The sequence below is a fragment of the Nylanderia fulva genome, unplaced genomic scaffold (assembly GCF_048542155.1).
Source record: "Nylanderia fulva isolate GAGA-0341 unplaced genomic scaffold, ASM4854215v1 Scaffold57, whole genome shotgun sequence".
Taxonomy (NCBI): domain Eukaryota; kingdom Metazoa; phylum Arthropoda; class Insecta; order Hymenoptera; family Formicidae; genus Nylanderia; species Nylanderia fulva.
In genome coordinates, this window is record NW_028190665.1 from 61,342 (window position 1) to 78,970 (window position 17,629).

Here is a 17,629-nt window from a genome sequence, read left to right on the forward strand (position 1 = left end):
GGCGGGAGAAACGAGACTACTTGTTGCGCGTTGCGGCGCCCCCGTGACGCCGGCGCCCCCTCCTACCCCCGTTTCATCGACGACCGACAACCACCCCTTCGTCGACGACGACGACGACGTCGCCGCTGCCGCCGTCACCAACGACGCCCCGCGATGCCGCCGACAAAAATAGACGCGTCATCGCGGCGCAACAGATATCACTCGCTCGGCCTCGAGTAGCTCTCTCTCTCTCTTTCTCTTCGGGGCTATAGCTTCGCTACCCTCGCGCTACTCCGTCTTGATTGCCGCGATAGCGGCGATTGGCGTCCCGCTGACCGAGAGGGAATTTCGCTCTGTGTGTTGAAACTTGGGAGCTTCGATACGAATTCCATCTCAGTCGAGGAAGATATACGCGCGGATAACTTTTGTTAGGAAACTTTGTTTAATCCGAGGGAATCTGCTTCGTTCGAGCAGTTCAACGCGGCAAGTTTCATCCACGTTCTGTGATAATTGAGAATCAAAAAGGCGATAAATGATAATAAATGATTATAAGAACATTTCGAGATCATTTCGCGGTTATTTAATTAAACAAAAATTATGCACAGCTTCTCCGTATAAAAATAAATCGAGATTGTAGGAATCGATTTCATGCAAAAAAAAAAGACATTCCACTTACTTGGATCTGATTACTGATGTGCAGTTGCTGCGCTTGATTGATCTGCAAGGTGGAAGTACCAGGTCCGGAAGGAGGTCTCGGCGGTGTAGAGTTCGTATTGAAGGGTCCTTGCGAGCCGGTCTGATTCGGTCCGCCACCTTGGGATCCTCTGGGTGGCATGGGGTATCCCGGACTGCCGTGATTCGGCATCGAGCCCGGGCTACCGTACGGCGAGTACTGTTGCTTGTAGCCACCGGTCGGTCCGAGCATACTGGGTTTTCCGCCCGTCGTAGCTGGCTGAGGCCTTTTCATGTCCGTCAGACCCGCCGCGGCAAATTGCGTCTGCGAGCCGACGAACATGTCGTTCGTCTGCTGACTCTGGAAGGTCGGCGTACCATTGTTCTTGTGATACGAGCCGGTCCCGGTGGACGCGGCCTGATTCTGTCCGCCAGTAGGGCCCGTGCTGCCGGGACTGCCGAGGTAATCGGACGCGCCACCAAACTGGGGAAATTCGGCGTAGGGAGACCTCGCTGTGGGGCCTCGCGCCGCTGCAGCCGCTGCGGCAGCCGTAGGATTGAATCCGCCCAGACCCAGTTGTTGACTCTTGTGTTGATGCTGCTCGGCCATCTGCTTGAGGGTTTGGGCCGCGGGATTCATCTCTGATTTGAAGTCCAGTCCGGTGTAAGCGAGTCGCACGGGTGAATATTGCGAGGAAGCGAGAGTGCCCGGACTCGAGTTGGCCGGCATAGCGTTGCTGTTGTTATTACCGACGTTGTTACTATTGACGTTGTTCGCGCTGTTCGGGTGCTGCTGCTGCTGCGGATGTATCGTATCCTTGTCATCCTCGATCTTGATCTGTCCGTTATTCGTCGGGAGCCCGTTGTTATTGTTGTTGTTGTTGTTGCTATTGTTGTTGTTATTCGCAACAGCAGCGGCGGCCGCGGCCGCCACCGCGGCGTTGTTCGCCAATGCGTCGACGCTTTTATCCTCGAAATCAAAGTCCTTCATGAACTCCGGATGAAAGTCCGATATTTCAGAGATGAGATCCTTGAACGCATCCGACGCAATAATCTCATCGCTGGTGTCATCACCTATAAACTCGGAGAACCCATGAAGGCCGTTCGCCGCGACATCCTTCTCCAACGCGGCGGCGCACTGTTCTAGATCCACAAACTCGTTATCGGGTTCCTGCTTGCATTCCACCAGGTTACCGATATCGACGCAACCAATCCCGCCGCTGCCGCCAGCGTTGCCAGGAACAGGTCCTCCAAGACCCGCGCCAGGACCAGGTCCACCGGGACCACCGGGGCCGTTACCATTTCCGGTCTGCGGCCTGGATGCAGCGGACGCGGTAGTATCCGTCCCGGGCTTCGGGGAGGAGGACGCGTTCAGAAGATCGCTCTTGACAGACGCGTTTGTCAGCGCTTTCACTGTTACGTTTGTCGAGATCTGCTGCGCCTGAGAGTTATTCGCCGCCGAGGTCGTGAATTCTAGCTGCTGGACAATCTGCACTTGGAACTTGAGGCTCTCGTCACCGCCACCGGTACCACTTCCGCCGCCGGGCGTCGGGCCTGTCGAGTTTGCACCGTTCCCCGGCTGATGCTGGCCGTGGCCGTGATGGGGTCCGCCGCCACCACCAGCCCCTGGACCCTGCTGGTGCTGATGCTGCCCCTGCGTGCACTGCAGCTTGACCGGCGGCTCGCCGAAGCTGCCATCGCCGCTAGCACCGGCAGGCTCCAAATCCTCGGCCGTCCTCTTGAGGTATTTCTGCTGCTGAAACGAGAAGACAGGATATGCTCGTGACACTAGCGGATACTTGGGGGCGAGAAGAGAGAGGGTTGAAATCTCCCTTGCAAATTTAAAAAAATTCGTCGTTGATCCTGGAATAAAAACTAAGCATGAAACCGCTAGTGCTCGTGAATAATCGCACCAAATGGTATGGAGAAAAAAATTCAAGGAATTATATAACTTAATCTGCCCACGATACATATAATTTTCAAGAGATACGTTGTATTATTCTTCTAATTTTTTTAAATTAATTGCACAGTATTATTGTTTCGCTTTTTCTTCGTTGTTATAGTACACTAATCGTCGCAAACTTTGGCGAGAAAACAGCGACTGGTCTTGTTTCGAAGACAGCCGCTTTTTCTACTCTCGATTGCTCGATACGAGCGAACCGAGGTATTTAGCTCGTCGCCGACTCCATAGCTTTTTCTGCGATTAACTCGGGTAGTTTCTCACCGTACCTGTCAATACTCGCGACGCTTTTTCAGCCGCTGTCTTTGTACGGATCGCCGACGGCCGCCCGCGACGGGCCGTTTTGTTTCGTGGGGAGTCGGAATCTGACAACTCATAAATTTTGCGACGAGCGAATCGTCTCCCGAATCGAAAGACGGATGGCACGTGATTCTATGCGAGGTATTCTACGGTCGACCCAAGTAGCTCTAATCGATCGCACGCAATCAAATTCTTCATATATTTTATATATATATGCAGACAATTTTTTTGTATAATGTTATATAGTATAAATGATGTTCTAAAATATGTTTACAACCCATTTCGCACCTACACGTTTTTATTAGTGCTGGAGAATGATTAATTATTTTTGATTAATTAATAAAGGGAATATAATAATCATTAATTACATAATCCTCTCGAGTTTAATTATTAATCGTTAATTACTAAACGGTAATCATATATAGAATAAAACATATATAAAAGACGTTGGATAAAATGTTATTACATTTTATGTTAGTAAATCTATTTCAAATCGATCACATAATCCAAAATTGTATTCATATATTTTTATTGAATAATTTGTAACTTAATCATAATCAATAATAAAACTTAATCCGGATTATTTCCATATTCCTAATTACTATTTACTGAATAAACATAATCATTAATTATTAATTTAATAACATGTTAAATTTTTATTCTTTGGTCTAGTGTGTTACCAAAACAATAGATATATTCATTTTCTGCAAATTTTATAAATTAAAAAAATTTAATGGAATCAACTTGAGAAACACGCGATATAAATCTCGAAACTTGGCGCTAACGATTTACTAACTAATTGTGCTATCTCGAATAATTAAAATACGATAGAAAACTCGAAGCAATTATCTGCTAGATTCGAGAAAGACTTAGGAATCCGCTTAGGCACGAGCTACTCCTCGTCGGCGGGGATTTCTGCGAGATCTCCAAGTCGACGACCCTGTTTTTCGACCGGGCAAACAAATTCACGGCAGCGGAGGAGGTGATGGGGGAAGGGGAAGGCGAAGAGAGATTGGAAAAAGTTTTTCCAGGGTGCGGTCGCGAGAAGCGCTTCAACCGACGAACCCACACGACGGAGAGTGCACGGTTGCGCGCGCGTCGGTGTATATCTCTACATTTGTCATGATTTGAACCGGGATAACCTACCGTTTTCATCCCAAAAAATCGATAATACGTATTACCCTCTAATAGAGAATCGGCTGCTTGCTCTACGTTTCCCTATGCTTTCTCCTCTTCGCCTCGCCTCGCAGTTTTCTTCCCTCCGTTTCATCCCTCGCGAGACCCTAACTCGAATAATCCCGCGTCTTTCGCAGAGATGTAATACGATATTCCGTCAGCCTTCTCTACCCGCAGCATCCTCCCGCCAATCGCAGGACCAGCATCATGCTCCACCGTAAAGGTGTCCTTCTTCAATACCCGGCAACCCGTCCTCCCCTTTTACGTTCCGCGGAATGAAGCACGTTATAGTAGGCGTAAAGAAAACCGAACTTTCCCCCGAAATCTAAGATTCATATTAAGAAGAAACGCAGCGAGTACAATCCCGATTGCCATCGTCGAAACGACGACTTTTGCGTCGTGTTGAAAAATTATTAGATTTCCAGACACGCGTTAATAATTATTAATATAAAATACGGATTGAGCTTCACCTCATTTCGTGCTTATATATTTTCAAGGTCCGTTTCTTATTCAGTTCAATAAGTTTTAGCATGAATTGTGTGTTGCACACATCCATCACACGCATCCGATCGTATGATATTATATATCAGGGGCAGAGGTCGACACGCGTTGATTGCACGTGAGCAATGTGGATACAGCGAAACGCTGGAAAAAGGTCCGTAAAAGCTCTCGCGGAGCAATTTCACAGGACGAAAAGCGTGTGTCGGGGGTTGGCAGATAACGGCGTATCTGAATCCCCGTTCGCGTCAATATTGCACTCCTCTTCTTTCCCTCTCCTTCCTTCTCTTTCTTCTTTCGCGCATCGCGCTTCTCCGCGGCTGCGAGTAAAAAAATACTTTAAACTGTGCTTCCGAATTTCGTCGAACTAATTACTTTCTTCGAGTTGCGCGAAACCTTCCCTCCTTCTGATTCGACGCTGGTCAAAGGAGTACGTTTACGGTGAATTAATAAAATGCTATTCGTGTCAAAATGCACGTTAACGATAATAATAAACAATATATGTATGCTTTTATTCGTGGAGACATAAAATTGCAAAAATGCGTTTTTATGCTGAAATTGTGACATTCGATTTTTTCTGATTATTTCTTTATAATACAAGAGAAGAAATCTGTTGAATACAAGACAATTTTCTGATCGATGTTTTCATTTTTAAAAAAAGAAAGAAAATTTTTACTTATGTTTATTTCCTTTGCACATCTTCAAAAATTTATATAAATATAAACTAATATAAACGTGACTTTACATGATTATTACATTACATTATTATTCAGCTAATTGACTTTTATGGACTTTATTCGCAAACACATTGCATTATACTATCTTATCTCGAGATTCTCAATATATTTTATTTTGTATTATCTCGAATTTCGCAAAACAACAAACTTGTTGTCGCGAATAACAATAATATTTTGATCACAAATAAGGATTTATTTCTTTTTCCGCGAAATCAATTCGTACGATTCACTCTTCTCATGGCTGACGAACTTGCGTACAGCCAATTAGTCGATTATTCAATGATCAGAAATTAATATGCAATCACAAAAAATGAATAAATCGTCGAAAAACAGAATTAACTGGTTTGAAAGTGGAAGCATGCGTGAGCTCTATGAAATAAGTCCGACATTTTCAAAATAAAGATTACTCGATTTCTGGATTTTCCTCTTTAAAATCCTAACATTTTCAATTTTAACAAAAATAATTTAAAAGTATATTATTTTAAATATTCTCAGAATTAAAAAAAATGCAATTTTTATATAAAATGAGACAAGTTGCGAAGTTAGTTCCTCGATTTTTCAAATAACTTTTTTATTATTTTAAATGCCGGAACTCTCTAAAATCGATCAACAACTTTCGATAGGTCATCCAGAACTCTATTAATTTGTTACATATTTTGTAAATGCGAGAGGATCTGATGATCAACCTTACAAAGGTCAATACGTACGCTTCACGAGACGCGACTTTCCTATTCCTCATCTTCTTTCCCCGGCGAAATCGGTTAATGATCCTACAGACTGTGCGCCCGGATACGAGTTTGGTAAACTCGGGGGCCCAATGCGTTATGTGCCACTTCGTCCGGAAATAATGTTTCGCGGTGTACGCGTCAATTCAGTGTGCGCTCCGTGCGAACCTAGCTTAGGTACGCTCATGCGCCGCATTAGAACTAAAGTTCTGTATCGTTACACCCTACGAGCGAGGCATTGCACTCCGCCACTGTCGTTTGTCAAACGTGACGAGTAACGCGGGCGCGAATGTAACACGATTGAATTAATTCTTACGCTACTCTGAGCGCGCAGCTCCAAATTCGGGGGACGAACGCGAGTTTTGCTATATAATAGTGTTCTGCATACGCTGTTACACGTTTCTGCATTCCTTGCTCGCGATATTTGCGTAATATCAAGAGAACACGACTAAGAGCCAATTTCACCAACCTCGGTCAACCTCAACCTCCGGTTAAAATATACCTTTGTCTCTTTTTAAAAGAACGTATTTGAAAAGAGACAAAAATATAGTTTAACCGGAGCCAACCGAGATTGGTGGTGAAATTGACCCTAAGACTTGGAGAAAGAGCAGTTCGGGTATTTTAATATTGTAACTCTGCGTGCGTTTTCTGTCAATTTTTAATAAAAGTTTCTTCGTAGATATCTCTTGATATCACAACGTGTATCATACACGTGTTCTCGTTCCTCGAACATTGCACTCGTTAATTGGCAATCGCGTTATTAGGAGTCGTGTAACAGCCAGAACGAATGCGGACGCTCAGAGCACGAAAAGGCCGGCTTAATTCGTGAAACCGACACGTCTATAAAGCGTTTCGAAGATGCTAGGCCCCTTCTTAACATCCGCCACTTGCTTCGTACATAATAGGTAGCATGTTGCGCCACGATTAAGTTGCGAATGAGTGAGTCAGGCGTCTGGAATTGGTATCTCGAATTCGTGTCACGTTATTGTCATTATATTCCGCAATTTCTTTACAGATACTTTTATTCTCTCCCGTTGTTAATCGCAATAAATAAGATCTACTTTTCCGTCAATAGACTTCATTTGAAATTCATAAAAGAAATATATCCGACACTTTGATTCCATATTTGCTTTTCCGATGTTATCGAAAATAGATGTTTCGCAATTATATGATAAAATGAGCGTATCTATAATTATTGTCGTATTAATCAGCTTGAATAACAATGTCATAAATTAACACGAGCAGTGAACAATCTTAATCATTATTCACTTAAATTTTTTTTTTTTACTATAAGATTCTCGAGCACGTAGAACAAAAGAATTTTCGAGCTCTTCTAGCTCAACGTATGTTTAAGTGCAATTTAAGTACGCGTTCGTACGTCAAGTATACTCTAAAGAAACTTTATTATTTGCCATTTCAGATTCTTTTCCCAGTGCTTTGCGATATACAGAGGCACCGTCGACGGTGACAAATCGGGCATCGTGAGTGGTGGATCTTGGCACTCGCGGCGCGTCAGTAATGCCTCCAGATAAGAGCGTGTCACTAACCTTGACGTGTATGCGAGGAACGCGCTCGTGTGTACATGTATACGTGTGTGGGCGGATACACCGGTCTCTATTGAGTGTTACATTTCGTTAACAACGCTCCCGCCAGTCGCGTCGCGACTGTTAACACGACCTAAATATCAGCCGGCGAGAATGACGTTTCGTGATACGCGACCACCTCACGACCGACCGTTCCCAACCTTCCTCTCTCCCTTCTTTCCTCCACCCCCGCTGTTCACGCTCGAAACTCTTTTGCTCCGCGTGCACGCGCGTTTATCGCTTCCGCGTTTTCACTCCCGATAAGCCCGCGAGGCCCTGAACGGAAGGGGTCTGTCAAACTTTCTGCGGATCTCGTGATTTTCGGTTTATTTAGAGATAAGCAGATAATACGTGTCTGCGAAAAGAGAAGCACGCATTGTTTCTGATACTATAATTAATTCGAGGCGCATTAATAAAATTGTAACAGGAAGGAGTTGAAAGTACATTATATATAATAATAATAATAATAATAAAGAAAATAATACATGTGTAAGAAGTGTTTAATAAGAAGTACTCCGAAAAGATTTTCAATTACACGAGTTATATGTCTCTATACCGAGTGAATTGGCACACGAGAATAATCGTAATCTGCCAACTGATAGGCACTTACCGCTTCTTGTGCAACGACGTGTTTATGTAATCGCCGTTTCCAGGATAAGCTATCGCGTACAATTTATTCAGATCACCCTCTCTCTCTTCTTTCTTCCCCCCTTGCACGAAATCGCAATCGCTGTGTGTAATTACTTGTGTCTTTTTATAAAGCATTTATTTATTTTTCTATCCTCTGATCACTCTTTGCCTCGCTCAGCAATTGCGCGCGAGAATTCCACTTGATTCCGGCATTAAAAAAAAATAATGTACGATTTCTCGCTGTTTGTCCGCGAATTACGCGCGCGATTGCAATTCTGCGATTGGATTTTGCGACTTTTCGGCGCGCGTGTTTCTGACAAATTTTAGCGGTCGACAGACTTTCGCTCGACCATTGTTAATCATCACCGGGCGCTTCTCTCTCATCCCGGCGTAACGACAACGCGAAATGATTTAATTTCGGCCCGAAAATCCATGCTCTGCCGGGAAAAAGAGTAAAATTGACTCGCAGTATAATGGCGGACGGTATTTCACCGTCGATGCGAAAGCGATTTTTTCGCCGTGAATGTGCGCGGGAGACAGAGAGAGAGAGAGAGAAAGAGAGAGACCGATAAAGAGGAAGCGAGATGCATCACAGTGGAAAGGGGCATATCCACGCACGCGATTACAGATGCAATTACGATATTCATCCGTGCAAATGTAAATGCGTCGATGCGGCGCGGCCCGCCACCGTACGCGATCCGACGCATCGGCTTTCAAAAGAAAAATGTATTCCCCATTGCGCCGCATTTACCCCCATAGCGCACGGACAGCGCACATGCACGCGTGCGCGCGCGAGCGCGCTTTTGAATAATCGTTATTGCTGTAACTCGTTGCGCACACATTTTGTCGGCCGAGCGGTTCAAACTGTCACGCCTGTTTTAAAGAATCACGCGCTTTCAAACCACGTCGGCGTCAGGCGCCACTTTACGCGACGCTCGTGTGTTGTTGCCCGCTCGCGTATTTCAATAATCAGCTGCAATAACGTGGATTTTATATACGTATGCACGCGTGTGTGCACAAATGTGCGTGTGTATGTGTGTAATCGCGGCGCATTGAACCGCTTAAAAAATATTCGCACTGACGAATGGAAATGAATTTTATACGCGAAATAATCGCATGTGCGCGAGATAAATTAAGCGAAAAAAATATTAATATTTCATGCAGAAATTTATCCGATTCTATGAAAATCGCATTATGTCGTAAAAACAAAAATTCTACTCGAATCATAAACGTTCATAATTGTCTCGAGAAAATGGTATATGATTTTTTTTCAACAGAGAATACATATACTAATCTTCCAACACGCAGAGTTACGAAATTATCAGAATAGTATACGACCTACTCTAGAAAGTGTGTCTATAGATGAGACGCAGAACGCAGTAATAATATACGCAGCGTATTACAAATACGACGATGTTGCACAACGTGACGATGAGAGTGATGCTTTGCTGCGACAATATGTCAACTACTACTCGCCGCCGCGTCCTCCTAGTTTTCTGCGAACCGTCCGTCCATCTGCCTTGCGATCAACCGGACCGTCGTTGTATCACCGACGATGTTTATGTAAACGAGGACACGTAGCGCCACGTATGCACTATGGCAGCGCTTGGTTCGCTCCTGATTACGATATATCGTCGAGTTAGCGTATACACAATATAGCGCGAGAATAAACGACTCAACAAAGCACTATCTTATTTTGAGAAAAAAAAAATCAGATCAGATTGTTCAAAAAATGCGCGAGAAAAATGATTTTCAGACAGATTTTCACGGCAAATTTTATATGATTTTGCTACAATTATTTTTTATTCTTTACACGTCTCTAGTTACGCAATTAAAATTAATATTATATAAGAAAAATATCCGAAATAAGTCTGCAAGCATATATTTATGTCTTCTTAGATCGAAGTAACATTTCGCATTACGAAAAATTGTGTTCCTATAAGGAGTAGTTACAACCACGAAGTCTGTCGCGCCTTGCTCTCGACTCCCGCGAGTATCGCATTAATCCAGGGACGTACAAAGGAATAGATGCCACGACGTAATTGTGGTGGAAACAGTGCGATTAATAGGGTGTGGCAACGCCCTACCGCCGGTATACCGAAGTTTATTACAGTTCTGTATTATTGATACAACTTCATTACGAAAGTCCTCGGAGAGTTTCCTCTCGTGACAATCGTTATTTTTTTTATAGTCACCGAACACCATGTGATCGCAACGAGAGATGACGTTTCCCTCCAATGACATTCTCTCTCCAATGACAATTTTAATTGTTAATTATTACCGCACAATTACATAGCCATAAACCAAAGTAATTTGTTCTACATAAGTACCTTCCTTTCCCAACATGATGATACCATTATATGTGGGTGTGCCACAAAATGCGGTTATTTCTTTTTCGCCTGCGATTTCTTTGATTAACTAAGATTAATCGTCCTTTAATGAATGTTATTATTATATGTTATATATTATATTAAATTATTTCGATATCAAGTGCTGTGAGATAAATTCTGTAATATAAATTTCGCTCGACACTTCGTTAAATTCTACTTGAACTTAAATAAATCATAACATTTTACTGATTAAATAAGATCTCCGATATTTATGATAAAAATTATGAAAAAAAACTAATATAAATAAAAAACTGAATACTTAATGTTATTTGTAAAAAAAAAAAGCATAGTAAATATAATTTAAGTCTTACAATTAAAATTTTATTAAAAATAAGATACGAGATGAAGAAAAATCATTATATAAAAAATTATATATATTAAATGTATGATAGAAGAATTAACAAAATGTAAACAATATAAATATAAATTTAACGTATAAGACGGGCAACAAGAGCCAAATCGCGGATGACAATGCGTTATCCTAACGAAACTAAATAATTTTCCGTTAGAATTAAATACCGGTGCACAAGGCACCAAATTTTACTTGGACACGGCCAAGATTTTAAAATATGAAATAATCTCATATTTGAGATTTAATTTCAATACCCCCTTTAACCCCCCTACGGAATATAAATAAATGAATGCAAGAGAAAAATATAGATCCGAAAAATATAGATCCGAATAAAATTTGGTGCCTTGTGCACCGGTATTTAATTCTAACGGAAAATTATTTAGTTTCGTTAGGATAACGCATTGTCATCCGCGATTTGGCTCTTGTTGCCCGTCTTATACGTTAAATTTATATTTATATTACAGAGCCTTGTTAAAACTCTTATATTGGTAAACAATATAGTTCAGCGAATTGAAATAAAGAAAATCCAACTGTGAAAGCTGCAGGTCGTCGCGCAAAATGCGCATCAGGAGGATCGTCGAATGAAACTTTTTGTCCTAATTCCTTTTTTCGTAACCTTTGTCCTTGGGCGAGTTTATTGTAGCCTACAAAGCGTACGAGGATCTCTGTAAGAGTCTAAGAGAGAGACGACATGAAACGTTTCCTTCCTCGCAACGTTCTAGGATATAAGGTCGATTAAAGATCACGTAAGGGTGCATCTCTGATTCCCGCAAAACCATATTTAGACACGGCACGAATACAAACGCTGGTTACTTTTAGACGACAAGTTGGATGACGCTCGTGAAAAACGTGGGCGGAAAAACTCGTGATTGCCGAAAGTTTCGCTTTCTCGGGGATAAAATAATTAGATTCAGAGAGACTCAAAGAGCGTCACTATTTTGGTACGACGTCTTATAATAGAAAATATTTAATATTTTCTAATAATAAAAAATTTATTATTAAGACGCAATACATTTAATCGAAACACCAATATCGTTGTTATAAATATGTAAATTTTTTTATTTCGTTTGATCTAATTAAATATATTTTAATTACGCTTGCGAAGCAAAGTTATCATATTCTTTGAGAATAAACTATTAAAAACTATAATGCCTGCATAAAAATATATTAATTATGCAATGCATAAAAGTTCAATATTTAAATCTTTAAAAAATGCGAACAAAAAAATAGAATCTTCCATCAAATACCTGCCTTCCAAACTCACGCATCTCCATACGTCTATCGCGCTGCATGTCTTGCGCGAGACTAAACCCCACCACCGACTGCAATATTTTACGCAATGGTGTCGCCAACTGATGGAGAAACCTGATTTCATGACCAAGAATGAAGCCGACAGCCGAGAGAGTCAAGTCGCAGCATTTTGTATATGATTGAACTTATTTCTTTTTTCTCTTTAAGTACCAAATGTGATAATCTATTGCTTCCTACTAAGTTTTAAAAATTGCAATATATTATGTGTGTGTGTATTTTACGAGTAGTCGAAATAAAAGTCAGTAAAAACTTTATGTGTGTTCGCAGGAATTCTGAACATTTATCTTGATTCCGTAAATCGCAAATATACAAAAGAGATATGTGCATATATATAGAAAGATCAGAATCACACTAAAAAATATATAAAATAGAAAGATAAAAAACTGCATTTAATTTCATATATTTTTTCATTTGTATATTTTGAAATAAAAACTATATAGCTAGATTTAACTATTTAACAGCATAAAATGCATTGAAAATTATTTTTCTCTCTTTGTACATTATTTTATTATTTCGGTTTTTGCAAATAAACAAATATTCTTTATCAAACATGTGAAAATGAAATACTACTAGTATGAGAAACATGAATAAAAAATGTGCATATGGAACAAAAGATTATACTAGTATTTTCTCGTAATGCACATTTTAACTATTTATAAAAAAGAAGTTATCAACTTTTATTTCACAGATCGCTTCGCTAAATCTAATAAATTTCCTTCTTATTAATTAATATTTGACAAAAATATAAAAATTATATAAATATACAATTATATCACTACAATGATTTCACATAAAATATTTATGTATTAGCTTTAAAATAAAAAAGAACATTAAAATTCTAACGAAAAAGCTGTTTGGCCATCCGCGTTACAGAGAACAGAAATATTTTGAATACTTATAAAAGCTAGCATATCGTTCAACGATGTATTGTTAGCAAAAGGATATTTTTAAAATGGATCTGTTAAGACACGAACGAGAATGCGTACTACGCGGTTCACCGCGATATGGCACAGCACACAAACCCATCGACGTCGTCCCTTGACATGTAAATTCGAGTAATTATAATTACAAATTTCACGGAGCCAGACACACCGGAATCACGTGATCGTAACGCGCCTAAGTGCCATAAACGTGATACGCGAAACCTCGCTCGGGTCGACTCGATCTTATCACAACGAAATCGCCGTCTCGGTGACAATCTATATATACCATGTTCTCCTCGAGGCTACATATCGATCCAAAATTCTTCGCGGACCAACCGTGTTTCGTTGAATTTCTTGAAATTCTCTAACACGTAACACACAAGATTGATTTGATAAAATTCAATTCAATTATTTCGTGTCGTCGATTAATTTGAAAACTGCATTTGCGTAAATGTTAAAATATCGGATGCATTAAATAATTTAAACAATGACAATTTAATTTTGTGATTTCCAAGCAGAAAAAAAAGGCTGAAAATCATGAGAGCGTTTCAAAGATTTTGATGCCATTCTTTATATGCGTTCAACATTTTTTTTCTGATACAATTAAATGTGTCTAAAAATTATTTGTTAAGCTGAAAAAATGTATAAAAAATTATCTACTTCTTTTTTGAAAAATAATAACAAGATTTTCATATTTTTCGGTAATCTTCAAACGCACCAACGTTCATAATACGTAAGGGAAAAGATAAAACTTTTCGCGTTTTACTCGTATCGCGCATTTCTTACGCGATTCGTATATTATACAACGCTCAACAAGAGGTAAGCTCCTTTCTTATGTCCGCATTAGCTGGCTGCATTCATTGTCAACGTCGCGTATCACCTCTGCCGCTAAGAGAGGAAAAGAGGTATGCGCACTGACTCTAGGAAGGGGTAGCAGATAAAAAGAGAGAGAGAGAGAGAGAGAGAGAGAAGAAAAAGAAGTAGCATTACGCAATCTTGTCGTACTTGTCGGTAATTGCTTATTTATTGCGCTGTCACGCGCTCGTCATCACGCGTATCTACGCCGTTGACGATGCTGTTGTCCTTTTCAACAGTGTGCCGTTTTTCCAGTGTCGTTTTTAATAATAATAGAAAAAAAACGATTAATTCTAAATTTAACACGAGTATAACGAGCAAACTTCGAATATAAGAATCGACAACAAGAATAACAATGCAGCGCGTAAGAACAATCAATCGTCCGGATGAAATCTAAATAACGAAACTTTGTTTCAAGGATTTTCCTGGATTCTCTACTCGCAAAAATACTGATACAAGCCTGACAAGGTGATATCATCTCTGTCACGAAATATTATTCGTCGATGATACGATTCTACTCTCAACCATCGGCAAACATTGATTTCGGGCCAGATACATTGTGTATGTATACACATGGCGAATCGTGACAAATCGGTCAGATTTTATTTGTACAAGATATAAATTACTTCTCGACTTCGCGCGTCATTTCTAACGAAAATAACATTCTGTATTTCTTATTCTTATATTATGTAATTTTTTTTAATTACGTCCTCATCGATCATAATATGACCACAAACGCTCTACGTATAATACGATGGCAATGCACGCCGATAATGCACACGTAATGGCGGAAAAATTCGCGAAATAATTCACCACGTGCGTGGGAAACGTTCACTTGCGACACGCACGCGACAAGTTTTTACGTGTAATTCGCCCTATGGTGCATCGTCGATTGCGTGCACATTACGGTATTAAGCGCTCGAATATGTCCCCCTCCCGCTTTACTTATCCGAGTGTCTCAAATACATCGCGCTGCACGTCTAGTCACGGTATAATATCACGTTGCGTTGGCCCCTCTTTGCAAAATCGCTCGATAAGACATGTCGCGGCCGACGACGAAAAAATTATTCATTTCACATATTTCAGCCTAAATATATTTATTCTCCATATATTCCTGAACGACTCATTAAACAATCTTTTACTTTGATTCACGACTAATGTAATTCATTGTAAAGGTATATTAAAATTGCAGTCGGAGAAATAAATTGTCCCGACGCGAATCTTTGGCCCTCCATTAATTCGCGCCATTAATTAGAGTAGAGTTTAATTAAATTAGCCAACTTTTTCATGTGTCTGAATTCAGCCGCGCGGCAGAGGCAGGCGCACGATTTTTCGGAGAGTCGCCAAGAAGAGGAGAGAAAAAAGCGCGCGAGAGCCAGAAACGAAGCGGAGATCGATCGGGAGGCTGCAAGCGCCGCGCCGCACGAGAGAGAGACTGCGGCGCGGCGCTTTTCACCGTGACGATAAATTCTGGAACTTGCTGCAAGCTCGGGACACCGACGCCCGACGTCGTTGCGAGAGAGAGCTTTCGTGCAAAATATTTCAGCAGCACCCCGGTGCGGCGCAACTCGCCGCCTGCTCTTTCGTTCTCCGGCCGTCTCGAATTGGTTATTGAACAAACAGCGCGCCGACTTATACGCCTGCGATCCCGAGCTTTCGGAAAGAACGTAAGTATATGAACGAATTCGCGATACTGCGCAAAATGTCAAGATTTCACATCTTTTAAAATCTCGACGGCAATCGGAGCCTGTGCGGATGACATGCACAAAATTAATAAATTAAAATGAGATCTCAAGTCAAACTCATTTATTAAATTCTAAACGTTTCGACCCACTTCGGGTCTTCTTCAGTAGCTGCAAAATACAAAGAAACAAAAAAAAAAATAAAAGATAATCGGTACAATCAGAAAATTATAAAACTCGTATACATACAATCCGCAAATAAATTAAATATCATTCTCCTCCCTATTCGAACCGTCCGGCCGTCGGAGTGTCTCCCTAACGGTGACCATCGTCAGGAAGGAAGCAGAGCAGTGACTCCCTTACCAACACTAATCAACATAGTATAAATTAAACATGTAAGATCCCCAAGAATTATAAATTAAAAACCGGGAAGAACACTCACCCCGACAGCAAAAACAGAGAGAAGACGATGCTACACGTGACACATCACTCTAACGACTGTGCGGTATTCTACCTCGACACAGTCGATACATATATACGCAAAAAAAAAAAAAACAAATATAAAAATAAAATATGAAAATAAAAATAAAAACAACTAATACTTATCGGCACTCATGTCAAAGGTCTAACGAAAAAATCCGGTTATGTATAATCACAAAGCTAGATTTTGGTAAATTTTTCAATTAACAGATCAAAATTCTCGTTTAATTTGTCGGTGTCGCTATGTAAATTTAAACTATTCTTCTGACGCTTTATGTGGATCATTTCGGATATCAAACGTTTACCTAAAAAAGGCTCCTCGTCCAAGACTTTTACATCCTCCCAATTAAATTCATGGTTCAATAATCTATGTTCCGATATGACTGATTAATGTGACGCGTTAATAATGTATCAAAGAGAATCGAGGACATTACACGTGATTTGGATGTCATTCCATCCTATACAGCAATTAACAGTCTCCGTAAATTCATCAAAGTACACAAGGATACGTTACCAAGGGAACTCCATAATAATGTAGTTTATAAAATTGATTGTATGGATTGTGATGCGTCGTATGTAGAGCAGACGGGTAGATTGTTGAAAACTAGGATGAAAGAACATCGCAGCAACATAAAAAGAAACGCGTCACAATTATCAGTCATATCGGAACATAGATTATTGAACCATGAATTTAATTGGGAGGATGTAAAAGTCTTGGACGAGGAGCCTTTTTTAGGTAAACGTTTGATATCCGAAATGATCCACATAAAGCGTCAGAAGAATAGTTTAAATTTACATAGCGACACCGACAAATTAAACGAGAATTTTGATCTGTTAATTGAAAAATTTACCAAAATCTAGCTTTGTGATTATACATAACCGGATTTTTTCGTTAGACCTTTGACATGAGTGCCGATAAGTATTAGTTGTTTTTATTTTTATTTTCATATTTTATTTTTATATTTGTTTTTTTTTTTTTGCGTATATATGTATCGACTGTGTCGAGGTAGAATACCGCACAGTCGTTAAAGTGATGTGTCACGTGTAGCATCGTCTTCTCTCTGTTTTTGCTGTCGGGGTGAGTGTTCTTCCCGGTTTTTAATTTATAATTCTTGGGGATCTTACATGTTTAATTTATACTATGTTGATTAGTGTTGGTAAGGGAGTCACTGCTCTGCTTCCTTCCTGACGATGGTCACCGTTAGGGAGACACTCCGACGGCCGGACGGTTCGAATAGGGAGGAGAATGATATTTAATTTATTTGCGGATTGTATGTATACGAGTTTTATAATTTTCTGATTGTACCGATTATCTTTTATTTTTTTTTGTTTCTTTGTATTTTGCAGCTACTGAAGAAGACCCGAAGTGGGTCGAA

General features: G+C 40.5%; 1 protein-coding gene across 5 annotated transcripts in view; it reads right to left on the reverse strand.

Moving 5' to 3' along the window:
• Nucleotides 1-17,629, reverse strand: part of mam (neurogenic protein mastermind) — a 170,348-nt gene that overhangs the window by 52,072 nt on the left and 100,647 nt on the right. For 3 of the 5 annotated variants that reach the window (XM_085487536.1, XM_085487539.1, XM_085487538.1), the window contains one exon: nucleotides 656-2,407. In XM_085487536.1, coding sequence (XP_085343662.1) covers nucleotides 656-2,407 — 1,752 coding nt within the window. The remainder of the gene's footprint in view (nucleotides 1-655; nucleotides 2,408-17,629) is intronic. The other 2 variants (XM_085487537.1, XM_085487540.1) reach the window with 1 other exon arrangement.